Source organism: Phyllopteryx taeniolatus, chromosome 2, assembly GCF_024500385.1.
Source record: "Phyllopteryx taeniolatus isolate TA_2022b chromosome 2, UOR_Ptae_1.2, whole genome shotgun sequence".
NCBI classification, from domain to species: domain Eukaryota; kingdom Metazoa; phylum Chordata; class Actinopteri; order Syngnathiformes; family Syngnathidae; genus Phyllopteryx; species Phyllopteryx taeniolatus.
The window spans coordinates 36,137,621-36,153,304 of record NC_084503.1 but is presented as its reverse complement, the minus strand read 5'-3'; the positions used below and the strand labels follow the sequence as shown (position 1 = coordinate 36,153,304).

The 15,684-nt window shown below is 40.5% G+C and overlaps 1 protein-coding gene across 2 annotated transcripts in view; it reads right to left on the bottom strand.

The window, feature by feature from the left end:
* LOC133474361 (CUB and sushi domain-containing protein 1-like) overlaps nt 1–15,684 on the bottom strand; it is a 570,296-nt gene that overhangs the window by 41,765 nt on the left and 512,847 nt on the right. For both annotated transcript variants that reach the window (XM_061765990.1, XM_061765991.1), the window contains exons 54-60: nt 14,780–14,977; nt 14,371–14,544; nt 12,306–12,479; nt 11,877–12,050; nt 10,311–10,499; nt 4,605–4,781; nt 2,141–2,326 (exon numbers count right to left, since the gene is read on the bottom strand). In XM_061765990.1, coding sequence (XP_061621974.1) covers nt 2,141–2,326; nt 4,605–4,781; nt 10,311–10,499; nt 11,877–12,050; nt 12,306–12,479; nt 14,371–14,544; nt 14,780–14,977 — 1,272 coding nt within the window. The remainder of the gene's footprint in view (nt 1–2,140; nt 2,327–4,604; nt 4,782–10,310; nt 10,500–11,876; nt 12,051–12,305; nt 12,480–14,370; nt 14,545–14,779; nt 14,978–15,684) is intronic.

Here is a 15,684-nt window from a genome sequence, read left to right as displayed (position 1 = left end):
TTCAGAATAATCAAGTCCATATTTCAGAAAGGCAAAGAGGTTTACATAACATTTGCATTCCTTCCAATTTTGGTTTAGACCAGCATTTTTCAAAAGTCTGAGTTGATAAGGTTAATTTGCTCAAAGATTTGTTTGCATAAGAGAGCCACCCTTAACCTTTAAAAAAAAAAAAAAATATATATATATATATATATATATATATAGCCGGCACGGTAGGCTACTGGTTAGCACATCTGCCTCACAGTTTTGGGGACCGGGGTTCAAAACCCGACCCGCGTGTGTGGAGTTTGCATCTTTTCTGGTTTTCTCCAGACACTCCGGTTTCCACCCACATCCCAAAAACATGCGTGGTTGGTTGACTGAGGACTCTAAATTGCCCGTAGGTGTGGATGTGAGTGCGAATGGTTGTTTGTTTCTATGTGCCCTGCAATTGGCTGGCGACCAGTTCAGGGTGTACCCCACCTCCTGCCCGTAGATAGGTGGCATAGGCTCCAGCAACCCGCGACCTACGGGGAATTTAGAGTCTTCAATCAACCTACCACGCATGTTTTTGGGATGTGGGAGGAAACCGGAGTGCCCAGAGAAAACCCAGGCAGGCACGGGGAGAACATGGAAACTCCACACAGGCGAGGCCGGGATTTGAACCCCAGTCCTCAGAACTGTGAGGCAGATGTTTTAACCAGCCGTCCACCGTGCCGCCCTGAGTTTTGATCAAAAAGTTCTATTTTGGTTTCATCTGACCATATGGCATTCTCCCAATCCTCTTCTGGATCATCCAAATGCAAATTGCAAACTTCAGATGGGCCTGGACATGTACTGGCTTAAACAGGGGGACACATCTGGCACTGCTGGATTTGAGTCCCTGGCGGCGTAGTGTGTTACTGATGGTAGCCTTTGTTAGTTTGGTCGCAGCTCTCTGCAGGTCATACACTTGGACCCCCCGTGTGGTTCTGGGATTTCTGCTCACCATTCTTGTGATCATTTTGACTCCACGGGGTGAGATCTTGCACGGAGCCCCAGATCGAGGGAGATTATCAGTGGACTTTTATGTCTTCCATTTTCTAATAATTGCTCCGACAGTTGATTTCTTCATACCAAGCTGCTTACCTATTGCAGAATCAGACTTCCCAGCCTGGTGCAGGTCTACAATTTTGTTTCTGCTGTCCTTTGAAAGCTCTTTGGTCTTGACCATAGTGGAGTTTGGAGTGTGACTGTTTGAGGTTGTGGACAGGTGTCTTTTATACTGATAACAAGTTCAAACAGGTGCCATTAATACAAGTAACGAGTGGAAGACAAAGGAGCCTCTAAAAGAAGAAGTTACAGGTCTGTGAGAGACGGAAATCTTACTTATTTTACACCATAATTTGCAAATAAATTCTTTAAAAATCAGACAATGTGATTCTATGGATTTTTTTTCTCATTATGCCTCTCATAGGTGTGGTATACCTATGATGAAAATTATAGGCCTCTCATCTTTTTAAGTGGGAGAACTTGCACAATTGATGGCTGACTAAATACTCTCTCTCTCTCTCTCTCTCTCTCTCTCTCTCTCTCTCTCTCTCTCTCTCTCTCTCTCTCTCTCTATATATATATATATATATATATATAGGCGGCACGGTGACCGACTGGTCAGAGCGTCAGCCTCACAGTTCTGAGGACCCTGGTTCAATCCCCGGCACCGCCTGTGTGAAGTTTGCATGTTCTCCCCGTGCCTGCGTGGGTTTTCTCCAGGCACTCCAGTTTCCTCCCACATCCCAAAAATATGCATTAATTGGAGACGCTAAATTGCCCGTAGGTGTGACTGTGAGTGCGAATGGTTGTTTGTTTGTATGTGCCCTGCGATTGGCTGGCAGCCAGTTCAGGGTGTAGCCCGCCTCCTGCCCGATGACAGCTGGGATAGGCTCCAGCACGCCCGCGACCCTAGTGAGGAGAAGCGGCTCAGAAAATGGATGGATATATATATATATTATAACGCATTAATCGCGATTAATTAATTACAAACAACATTTTTAAAAAAAAATAACATTTTAATCACATTCTGTGTTCCAAACAACACTGAACCTGTGAGTTAAATTGAGGAGTGAGTCTTTCAAATCACTGCAGGTTCCCTGTGTAAATGCTTACTGCTGGGCTTGCTCACCTTGACACACAGGCTGCGTTCCACTCCAGGTGCCGTTGTGGAGGCACGACCTCTCTGCGAAGCCAATCAGATTGTATCCTGCCTCACAGCTGAAACGCAGCAGGCTCTTGGTTTTAAACTCTTCCCCTCCTAAACGGGCACCGTGGGGAGGAACCCCCGTGTCACCGCACATCCCTGGACTCAGACCTTAAGTGAGAAGAGATAGAGTTAATGTTCCTAATACTCTAAAAGCTTGGGAAGGTGCACAAACAACTGGGAAGAAATAAATGCAGACAGCACATACAGAGAACCTCAAAATTTATGTTTATTTTATGTGTATGTAAATGGACAGACGTACACATGGTGTGACAAATGTGATGTGTTGTTCATGGCCCATAGAATAATTATTACAATGGAAACCCTCCTCAAAAGTTTTTTTTTTTTTACGCTGTATGTTTCAACTGCATTTTCTAAATGTAGCTTTACATGTATTAAAGGTGTCCAAAACAGATTTAAAAAAAAAAAACTTCTGTCATTATGCCTGCACAAACTGACTGAACAAATTTCCACAAAGCTTAGTGGGCGATTGGAACTTACAATCCATTTTGAATGTACAATATAACTTTTATGCATACTGTAGGTATTATGCAAACCAATAGCTGGTTCATACACTGCACATATTGGGTATATTATAATTCATCATTATATCACTGTTGATATTGTTATACTTCCCGCTTTGCATTCATTGTACACTGTACTTATCATATTCCAGCATTCGTTTTCCTTTTTAGATTAGATTTAAATTTCTTTATATGCTTCCTCAGTGGTCCTATTTGTTTCTTTGTAATATGTGAATATTGCTGCTGTGACAATGGAATTCCCCTTTCAGAATGAATAAAGTATGTATCAACCTATCTAAGATAAAGGTGCAGAGCAATTTTCCTTATTTACAATCCAATTCAATAATACAAGGTGTTTTGGAGGAAATGGATGCATGACATATAATATCATTGTATAGTCTTGATTGCAGAGATACACATACCGTATACTGGGGCTTTTATATACACTAAGACGCTCACACAAACTAGCATAACTTTAATAATTAAGGTTATGCTAAATTGTTCTAGCAGCAGAGGCGCTGAGCGTGTCACAATTTTAGGAGCTTAAATTCCACCGGTAGGGATTTGTGACTTTAAGAGCTCCCTTTAAGGCTTCCTGCATCTCAATGAGATTCTCCAGCTGCAGGATGGATTCTGTCCTGCTGAGCCTTCTGGTCCGAGGCCAGCCGAGCAAGCTTATTGTGTTCCGGTTGTGGAGACAGTTGACGCTGGCTTTGGAAATGATCAGTTGTAGTGTTATGAGGTGTGCATAATAGCTGCACTTGACAACATGAGTAGTAAACCAGGGCTCTTCCTCTTGTTCCCTTCATCTTCCTCAAACAAGAAGACCAAGCCATGATAAAGTGGTCTTTTTAGTTCCTGTACATAACAGTCATTGCAAAGTTAGTTGTGTTGGGGAAAAAGAAAAAAGATACTTAAATATGAAACAATCTTTCTCAAATATTTCTTTAGTAATTGGTTTTGATGTTGACTGGGAATAATAAAGTAAAATGAAAAAGGTAGAGTTTGACATTATTTTGACTATGCGGTATCCTTTAAAAGTAGATAGAGATTTGATGACCTCTCTTAGAAAGACATCAAAAAGTCAGTCTGGAAAAAAAAAATCTTTGGAGCAAGTATTCAATGTCCTCAATGAGAAGAGGCCTTGGAGACATTATGCCCTGGTGCAATACATATTTTTCATGTTTTGGAATGACTGAATGAAAAATTCTAAAAAGAATTACCAAGTCCTTTCAAAAAAGTTTTTCATCTCAGCTGGTTGGTATGCTTTTGGCAAGCTGAATGCTAAAATACACAACATATTATACATGAGAGCTCAGGCATACACCAAATTCATAATACTGACAGTATTACTATCAGTATACTGACATTTTTTCTTCTCTCAAATGTGATTTATTCCACTTTATTTGGCTTTTTGTTTCAGTTCACCAGGTGTACAGATTTCCCCCCCCCACAAATTTGATTCATTCCATTTTATTATGCTATTCTGCTCATTTTATTGCTTTGATTATTTTTACATTCATGAGCACTATGTGCTGGTAAAGTCACTTTGGACTTTCTCCCCTTATTTATTCATTTATTTATCTATTTGAGGGGGAAAAAAAGTTTGTTTTGCTGCTTTCATCAGATCTGATACGCATCATATTTCCCTTCTGGCATTGATTTGAATTGGGGAGCTGCTGGGAGATGTTGTGACCTAGTAAGCATGTAGATTCAGAAACAACCTGCTTTGCACACCAAAAACATATCTTCATTGTTTGCTATAGCTTGTATGAAGAACAATATTTGTTAGCAACTAAACATCCAAACTTATGTGCAACTTATACACAGTGGGGTTGAAGCTGTATAGAGCCAAGAGACTTTACCAGTGCAGTAGGGCGGTGACCCACTCCAAGTGCCATCCTCTTGACAGTGGCGTGTAGCATTGCCCACCAGCATCCCTCCTGGCACACAGGAGTACTGAAGCACAGAGCCATATGTCCAGGTCTGAGTCCCAGGCACGACTACATTTGGGGGCACACCAGGGTCACCGCAGGAAATAGCTGGAGAGACGGTTGAGGGAGGTTGAAAGAGAGAAAAGGGGAGTGGTGTTAACGTACATGGGAACTTATCCAAGTATGGATTGCATCTACTGCTGCATTAAGTATTACAGCTGGGTCATTGCTGGAGGAAGACATATAGAAGGGAAGGAGAGAAAAAGGAAGATGGTGAGGAAAGGTGGGAGATAGTGTGAATAATGGTCCGTGTTTTTGTGTATTACGAGGCAATAAGTAAATAAATATGGTGACAAGCAAATATCTAGAATGAATGAATAATAATCATAATACATTTGGGGTGGCCGACTGTTTAGCACATCTGCCTCACAGTTCCGAGGACCGGGGTTCAAATCCCGGCCTCGCTTGTGTGGAGTTTGCATGTCCTCCCCGTGCCTGCGTGGGTTTTTCTGGATACTCCGGTTTCCTCCCACATCCCCAAAACATACATGGTAGGTTGATTGAAGACTCCAAATTGCCTGCAGGTGTGAATGTGATTCTGAATGGTTGTTTGTTTATATGTGCTCTGCGATTGGCTGGCGACCGGTTCGGGGTGTAGCCCGCCTCTCGCCCGAAGATAGCTGGCATAGGCTCCAGCACGCCCGCGACCCTAGTGAGGATAAGCGGAACAGAAAATGGATGGATAGAATACATTTGGAATCAGATATGTGCCAAATCGAATCACACTACGTCTTAAATTTCAAAAAAATAAAATCAATAAATAAATAAAAACAAAAAATATGACTTAGAGAGCTATAATCTAACTCAAGCAAAAAAAAAAAACATCTTGGGATTTTTGTGGGGTGTAGGCCAAGCTAGCTAGCTAACTGCACATCACAACTGCAACAAAAAAACGCCGATGCAAACAAAGGTGCTCAATTTCTTATGTACTGGGGAAGGGGTAACTAAGGCTGGACTCAAGCACGTCACGTGGCACCGTTTTAGCCACGCACGAAAAAAATCAAAAAATCAAAATAAAATCGTGAAAACTGAAATGGTGAAATAGTTTAACGTTATATATACACAATTAAGTACTATATAGTTCCCAGTCTTAGCACATTTTTCCAGCAATTATCTTTAAACATGAATAATGTATATAGAAATAAATTTGTGAATTTACTTTACAGGCTCTTTAAGGAGAAATTCAAGAGATTTGTGTCAAGAAGATACACATGAAAGACATCACAACAAGACTTAAATTGGTTAATATGTTTTTATATTGAGTGTCAATTAAGAATGCTATGAAATGAGATACACACATCTACGAGTTCTGCTGTATTTTGGGCATTGGTTGATATCTAAACTTGCCCTGGTTGCATGAAAGACAGCTACTGTATGTGTGCCCTTGTCTACAGCATGGAAGAATAGAATAACACTTTAGAAAAATCTCAAATTCTAGACAAGAAAATGCACACATACAAAATGACACTTATGCCCACAGAACATGGTTGTAGTAGTTAGGGAAGTTAGGATAACCAATAACCAAGATAACCAAATGCATGTTGTGCAGCCATCAACCTGCCTGACACAGTGTGAGCACTCGGGGTGTCCTTTGAGATTGGAAAACGGTCTGATGTTAACCAAAAAAAAACAAAGAAAAACAAGGATCCGATCGGGCTGGATCTAACATCTCAGATTTTACCACTTTTATACAAGCAGTCCATTCCACGATACGCTCCAGCACTTCTATCCAACAGCGCCCGGATGGCATACAGATCCCACGTGATCGCAACAACAGCTTGCTAAGGTGTAAACATAGTAGCAAGGAGTAATAGTGAATGTTGCTTGCTTAGAGTCGTTTATTGACACTCCAGTTGAAGTTCACTGTAAAACTAAACAGATATAACAAAAGATTTATACCTATTAAATGTCACACTTAGTTTCTTTCTTTGATTTTATTCACAAAAATCGTGAGCTCAAAGCTAACACACAATGAATAAAAAACACCGTTAAAGAGCTAATGAAAATTTCCATCAAACTTGTGGCACTAATACCTCTCAAAATAATGAATATTAGTACATAAACACTGTATAAACACATACAAACAGGCAATGTAACAATACTCTCTGGCATATATTCTTCAAACGCTGTGAAAAACGAGCTACAGCAACAATATTCGACTGTGACTTCTACTTTCTTTGCTACCGCAAGTGTGTATCTCATTTCGTGTACCACACTGTCCTTCAAAGGTCAAGACATGCACAGCTGTTACTTTATGTAACCCATTGGTTAATAATAAATGGGTCAGTTTTTCTCATACCTACCGTTGCTGATTATTGTTCTCTGTTTGAGTAATATCACTTGATCAAGCCTTTTCCAACATTCCATCCTACAAAATAAGTTAATTATGTATGAGTATTGCTGAAATTGGATCGGACTGATATCGGTGTCGGCCAAAACTCAAAGCTGGATTATCAGGATCGGATCGGAAGTGAAAAAGTTGGATCGGGACATCCGTCGTGAGCACTAATAATTTATTTCAAATGAATTTCACTTTAACAACAAAACTTTAAAACTTTTATCTCCTTGAAATCCTTCCATAATGTCAATGTGCGGGACATCACAGAACAACATATTCTATTTTCCTCTTCAATTTTGGAAAAATGTACATTTTACAGAGGTCAGGTTAGCACAGCTCTCGATGACACAGATAAGAAATTGCCCTCGATATTTCTGTTTCTGCCAAACAATTGGTCCAGTGACACCAAGCCAAAGTTGGATTACTTCATCGTCTGCTTGCCCCCCCCCCCCCCCCCCCCTACCAATCTTTTGATAAGACCTTGTTCCTGGAATTGAATACCCCATGCTTCACATCTATCTCACCTTCTTTGTCCCATTCCTCATTTCTACAGCCATGCTACCATGTACTCATTCTAACGTGTTGGGGCTTTCAGAATAAGACATGTTCCCTCTGTTACATTTCACTTTAATCTCTATTGCTTATCAGCCACATACACTCTATTCCAAAAGTATTGGAACTTTATATTCACTGGAGATTGAAAACAATTGGGCGGCACGGTGGCCGACTGGTTAGAGCGTCAGCCTCACAGTTCTGAGGTGCGGGGTTCAATCCCCGTTCCCGCCTGTGTGGAGTTTGCATGTTCTCCCCGTGCCTGTGTGGGTTTTCTCTGGGCACTCCGGTTTCCTCCCACATCCCAAAAACATGCATTAATTGGAGACTCTAAATTGCCCGTAGGCATGACTGTGAGTGCGAATGGTTGTTTGTTTCTATGTGCCCTGCGATTGGCTGGCAACCAGTTCAGGGTGTACCCCGCCTCCTGCCCGATGACAGCTGGGATAGGCTCCAGCATGCCCGCGACCCTAGTGAGGAGAAGCGGCTCAGAAAATGGATGGATGGATGAAAACAATTGGGCATGGCACCAAAACTTGATGTGACATTTCAGGGCGTGTAGTTCAAGTAAACGTTTAACTAAGAACATTATTTAAAAAGCAAGCACCAATTTTTTAGGTGATGGAAAGTATTGAAACAGATAGACAAATAGATTAAAGTAAATACGATTAAGGACATGTTTTACTAAGATCCCAAATAGCATGCGCACACTTGCGCGTTCTGCATGATCTACTAAGATTTCAATCTTCTACTAAGATTTTAAATAGTTGGCACTAAATTGTGTGTGTACTCACTCTAATAGATTGCACATGCAGTTGGCAACAGGTGTAAAAGCGCTGAAGCCTGCGGTATTTAAAACAGGGTTTTGCATTCTAGGCAGGGCTTACGCTTTTTCCGTGGAACAATTGGGAGACAGAGCAACGCTGATGGATGGAATTAGAAGTGGTGGTGAAAGAAAAACAAACATATTACTGAGTTTCAAGACATAAATTGATTGTGCCAGTAATTTTGGCATACAGGCATGATTTTTTTATTTAACTCATCCTGAATGTTTGGCAGTGAGATGTACGTTTGTGCTCATCATGCATAACATTACGTTTAAACAGTACACCTGAAAAACTGCTGTAGGGGAGGCCAACACTAACTGTCACAGCTTGCTGATATGACCCGGACACATGGAATCTTGATCTCCCATACCGTATTCATCTTTTGAAGTGCAACCAAAATGGTAACCAAGTCTCAAGCATAAGGGCTGTATTTTCATAGACGGGGGATCCACGGCGGAGCGCAATACGGATGTACGGTATCTTGATTTGTGTGCAACCACAAGGCTCCCTGCGCATGTTTGCCAATTTCCAAGACCAGTCTGCGACAAGCTGGGCATACCAGCACAATGAGGGTGTGTCCTTCGACATGCGCCCGAGCGCGGTGACAATTTGTTGGCAGAAAGTTGGTCTAAACTTACCCCTGCTGTGACCATGTATATGTCCAGCGTAGGTAGACCACTGGTCTAACACAATTTTGGTGAATTTGATCAGGGTACAGGTAGACAGATTCTGAGCTACGTGGACAAGTGTAATGGATGTCTGACATTACTCATTCATAAATATGTGAACAGCTGGTATTAAACCATCTGAATCATTGTAGAAATCAATTTGTGGAACGCAGGATAAGCGGTACAGAAAATGGATGGATGGATGAATGGATTATTATTATCATATTTTTTACATCATCCCACTGGCCGGCACTGGAGGGCACACGAACAATCGTAGGTGTAGGGTGGTCTCTAAGTCCCCACTTCACAGCACAGATATTTGTGCTCTCCTTTACATCATCCGTCCGTGGAGGTCTGCTTGCAGTTCCGTTTAAACGTACATTGTGTGCTTTGACCTCCTGGACTCACGCAAATCAGTTTCTTCTTCCGACATGTCAAAGACTGTGAGTGTGGTTCTGTCCCACCACATTTAAAGGGAATGAGAGGAGCCGCTTTGATTGGACAGGATTTGAGTCGGCTGTGATCATGCCCCCTGTAGCGCAAATGTCCCTCTTTTAAGATGTGTTGGGGTGCACTGGTCGAAGAAATGATCAATAATGGAAGGAATGGAATGGAACCCACCTCCGTGCAGTTATGCCACGCGTTGCGCCGGACATACGCCAGTCACAAAAATAGAGCCCTTCGTCTTCCTTTGAAGGTCTGTTCAAAAGTGTGATTGGGCAGAAATGTTCTCCTTTTCCAAATTGTTATTTAACACTGCCCTCATACAAAATCACACACCCACATGGACAATTTATAACTTTTCAGGCTCTCCTTTGAACCCACTCATGTTCTTAAGTCTTTTAGCTGCATCAAAAAGCCATTCATCTCAGATAACATAAATGATGAAGCCCTTAATTGGGCAAGGTAGCATATGTGATTATTTGAGTTGGTATTCAAAGAGCATAAAAAAAAAACCTCTCTATTAGGCAATAAAACATCCAAAAATTATAGTATGTATAATGAAAGCTAATGAAATACAGTACAAGATTTGACATTTTTAGGAAATGAATAGATTGTCTTTTATTGTATCTACCCATTGTTTGATGATATTCATTAAATAAATTGTTGTGACAATGTTCTTGAGTGTTAATTGATTGAATTTGATTTTAAGGTAAAACTATTTTAAGGAGGATTACCAGTCTATACTCACCCAAGCATCGAGGAGTTGGCCTGTCCCAGCGTCCATCATGTAGGCAGGTGAGGAGCGCGGAACCGAGCAGGTAGAATCCTCGTTTACAGTGGATGGCCACGGTTATACCGTAGCTAAAGATTTCTGGGTAATGTAGTCCAGACTGCCGCACACCATTCTCCACGTGCCCTGGATCAGAACAGTTTACCACTGGCAAGAAAGGAGAACAAATGAACAAGTTAGAAAATATAATTTGATGGAACAAACCTAACAAAATAGATGTTTTCTGTGTGTGTAGCTCCTTTTCGGGTACTTTTGACAATAATGCCATTCTTTGTGAAACTGAGTAAATTTTAACTTCACTCGAAGTATGTTTTAACTTCACTCACAGTATGTTTATGCTTGAAATAATACAAATGTGTTCCCTGAAACATTTTTCTTGTGATATTTTAACTTTTTTTAAATATTTGTAGTATCATATATCTTTTCAGTGTGTCCCCAAAACTATTTTGTATATTTTCCTGTCACTAAATAATGACACAATTAGTCATTCATTTTTAGGAGAGGTCCCTCTGATGTCCATTAGCAAAACAAGCAGTATTAAAGAAGTCTTCAAGGCAGCTGGTCCATTTTGTTCAACAGTCTTTGGGCTTAATGTCAGTAAAAAAGTGTAGTTTTGTTTTCTACATGTCACTGGGGAGACGAACATACACTCTGATTCAAGTCCAAGGGGGGAATATGAATATGAGTCTTTGTGTGTGTGTATGTACAGTATGTATGGGCACCCAAGGGGAACAGAAAAGCCTCTTAATTGACAGTTCCTACTGAGAGGAAAGAGATGGGGGAGAAAGCAAAATGTGAAGGAGTTAGATAAATTCCTTGAATGAAAGACATATGTGTACAACTCTGCCGTATCGATCAGTCCCCGTGATCGAGCAGAGCACCCGAGTGTTTGCATGATTTAATAAATCATAACTGTTAAACCACCACAAGGTTAGTGGGGATTGGTAATGTTAAACCCACACACGGTTAGCCGAGTAGATTGTGTCTCTGGAAATATGTCGTACATTATGTGTGTATGGGTGAATTTCTATGTTGAGACTCACATACGGTACTATGTACACACACTGGTCATAACATTACGTAGACCTGTACAACTAGTCATCCATCAATTCTCTACACCACTTTTCCTGTTCAAGACGCAATACTTCACCCTGGACTGGTTGCCAGGCAATTACAGGGTACATATAGAGACAGACAACCATTTACACCCTCATTTGCAGTCACTGAGTGGGAACTGAACCCACACTGCCTCCACATAAGTCAGGAAAATGAACCACTACACCTGCACAAATGAGGGTCAACAAAAGACCTGTATTCAACTCTGCGAAGATAATAATCTTCACTGTGAGCTTACACATGCAATTTGATAATAATGGTAGTGTATTAATTATAACGACATAACTGCATAACAATATAACACAGATAAAATACTTTTAAGGCTAAATGCATTTTCATTCTTCACACTCACATTTGATAGTACATACAAATGCATTCATTAACATCTTGCTTTGTTTATCTTGCTACCTTTGCAGAGAGGTAGGGGGCTGCTCCACTGGCCATTTAGTCGACACTGAGCGCGTGCATTTCCACTTAGGATGTAACCTTTATTACACGTAAAGTTGACAACATCGTTGAGGTTGAACTCGCTGCCGTTTGTCTGCCCATTGACTGGGTTTCCAGGGTGACCACAAGTTATGGCTGAGGGAAGAGAGTAGAGCTGTGACAAACTGTCAGTGAAACATCAATTGAGACAAAATGATACTCGCAGATAGGTCATTAAGTACATCTGCACAATGGAATTCAAGCCAATACAAGAGTTATACTAAAAAATAATCACTCTCAGCGTCAGAAATATATTTATACCTATACGAATAAGTAAATTTATCATTGATATTTATCCTTCTTGGTAACTACAGGCTGATCTGCATTTGAAATATCACATACAGTACTTACGGACACAAACAGGTGTTGTTCCAGACCACCGATGGTCTTGTTGGCAGATTCTGACTGATGTGCCAATCAGGCGATATCCCAGCATGCACTGGTACACCACTGTGTCGCGGTAACTGGAGCCATCACCGCTAATGTGGCCATTGATGATAGGATTTGGAGAGTCACAGTGGCCAGCTAAAGGGGGGAAAAAATCAATTAGATTGGAATTCTACATCAAAAGATGCCAGCAAGTTACGGAAGTGAAAGGTCAGAAAGATGTATATGTTTTGATTTATTTTGTTGACCTTGTGGAATATATTTCTTTGAAGAGAGAGTGCTGGGATGGTGGCACGTGCTTTGTTCGCACGTGCAACATCCAGGCTGAAACACATTCAAATCATTTTAGATGGTCTTGAGTCAGTGCTTTGAGGGGTGAATAGGGCATTATGTGATCAAATGTGTCAGTAGTAAGTCATCTGTGTTCACTAGGGTATGTCAGCGGATTATCTTGTTTTTGGTTGATCTAATTTTCATTGATCACATCTAGACACACACAGCTACTACTGTATGGTCAAAAATATTGCAACACCTTGCTATTCTACCTAAATAAACACTGTGTTTTTCTCACTTTGCAGCCACAGCAGCAACAGGGAATTTTGGAATGTTTCTGTGGAATGTTTTGTCTATTCATCCGGTAGAACAGCGGTCACTGGACCTGAGAGACGGCGTTTCTTGCAAACTCTGTTCGAGTGCATCTCAAATGTTTTTGATAGAAGGCTTCTACCACATCAAACTCACCGAAGCATGTCTTTACGGATCTTGCTTTGTGTACTGGGAACAGAAAAGTACCGTAATTTCTCGTGTATAATGCGCACGTATGTATAATACGCACACCCAAAGTTGACCTCAAAATTCTGGAAAACACTTCTACCTATGTATTATGCATTTTTACCATGCGTGATTTTGCTTCTACGCATATGATCAAAACACTAAGTATTATCTGTATTTTGTTAGTTTAGAATTATTCTTAAGTTAAGCACTTTATTTGAACACATAATACTTTCTTTTTATTTATTTGCTATTATTTTGAAATTCACAGCCCTACTTTTATTTAGTAAATGAGAAAGCACACAGTTGTGCTCATACGTTTGATTACCCAGGCAGAATTTGTAAGATGGGTACAATTCTTTAAAGAAAACATGAAGGTACAGGTGAAACACATTTAATTTTATTTTAATGGGATTCAAATTAAACTGTCAAGCATTTCACAACATTATTATCATTAAACAAAACATAACTATAAAGAAATTAATGATGGTGGTTCTTCAGTCATCAGTCATATTTAAAAAAAAAAAACAATGTTTCACAAATTCTGCCAGGGTATGTAACTTATGAGCACAACTCTACATATATGCAGTCATACGTACCCCTGTTATATTGGAATGAATGTGTAGGCTACACCTTTTTCATAACCTCTAGGTGGCGGTGGCATATTGTAATGAAAGTGTACACCTTTCTTATAACTTCTAGGTGGCGGTGGCTTATTGGAATGAAAGTGTACAGTTTCTTCACAACCTCTAGATGGCGGCATACATTTATAAAATGTGAAAGTTTTTTTAATTTTATACCTATAATGCGCACTATTTACTTTTGACAGTTATTTGGGGGGGGGGGGAATGCTCATTATACACGGGAAATTACGGTACCTTACAAAATACTTTAGTTAGTAAAACGAATTATTAAGATTGAGGGGTAACTGCGTAGCGCACACCAAGTGGTGAGATTGTTTGCTTTACAGCTCGGGGTTCGAATCTCAGCTCCAGCCTTCCTGTGTGGAGTTTGCATGCAGGGTGAACCCCACCTCACCCTGAAGTCAGCTGGGATAGGCTCCAGCACTGTTGCGACCCTAATCAGGACAAGCAGTATAGATGGAAGGACGGATGGATGGATAGGTAACTGAGTCTAGCCCAGCCCCTGATTAACTATTAATATAGAGAGTTTTACAAATAAAGCCCTGTGTGAAGTGGAGTGCTTAGTTTGGACATAAGGGGCATTTATAATTCTAACTCGTTTTATTTAGACTTACCAAGACACCTGGTCTCAGAACCACTCCACAGCCCATTGGCTCCACATTCTCTGACATGAGACCCCACCAATGTGTAACCATGATTACACATAAAGATTGCAGTTGCACCAAATGTGGTCAGTGTTCCTAGTTTGGTGCCAAACGGTGGAGAACCAAGATCCCCACAGGATAAGACTACAAATCACAATAAGAAATTAATATTGACAATGTAAAAAAAGCCAAGATGTTAAATAATAAGAAACATGGCAATATGTAATTCATTTTAAAATACATGAGCCTCTGGAATAGAGTGTACTGTACAATGAAATACAATTATAATTCCAAATAGAACAAAACAACAAAACCTACAATAAAACTGTGGGAAATCCTTTTCTGCAGCTACCTGTGGACACACAGAACTTACACTTACTCTTGCATGCTGCTGGGTCATCTGACCCCTCCCAAGTCCCATTGGCGAGGCAGCTTAGTGTCCGATGCCCTGCCCCGAAAGAATACCCTGTTAAGCATTCCAACATAGCCATGGAACCAAACTCTCCCAGTGTACCAGACAGCAGACGGTAGGTCACGTGATCTGACAAGGCGCCCTCAATGCTGGGACAGTGGATGGCTGGGAAATACATATAAGGTCATAAGAGTTGAAATAATGAAGGGAGCAGTTAATGATGGTGGCTGCAGCTTAGCTTTTGAGTAGCTGACTGATAGGATTTGCTTTAAGGACAGGAATGTGGCTGGTTTAAGACAAAAAATATATATATTTAAATTGTAAGTGGTTGCTGGCAAGCTTCCTGAACTCCGCCGAGGTGCCCTTGAGCAAGACTACCGCGTGGGTGGTGCTAATGTTAACTGACAATAAATGAGGAGAAGAAAAAAGCCTGTCCTAATGTACTCGCATTGGCCCGCATGAACGAGTATTTCAGTGCCATGCCAGCCAGAGATGATTTGACACTGAGCCAGATGTTGACTGTTGGGAGCCAAGTGGATAAGTTAGCATAGTGAAGAATCAGTTAAGTGTAGTCAACTGCTATTGTTAGCTGCTCCCATTAGCCAACCACTTGGCTAGCTGCTATTGTTACTCGTCATCAAAAGTTCAATATGAATGTTATAAAATTATTGATTAATACAAATTTAATGATGGCAGCAGTTGGACTCAAGAAAGGTATACACTTTCCATTTTGCCCTATGAATATATATATATATATATATATATATATATATATATATATATATATATATATTTTTTTTTACTTGTATCCTGAACTGCATTTTATTTGGCCTTGCAGGTGGCCAGGTGCCACTGTTATCATGTTAGAATAC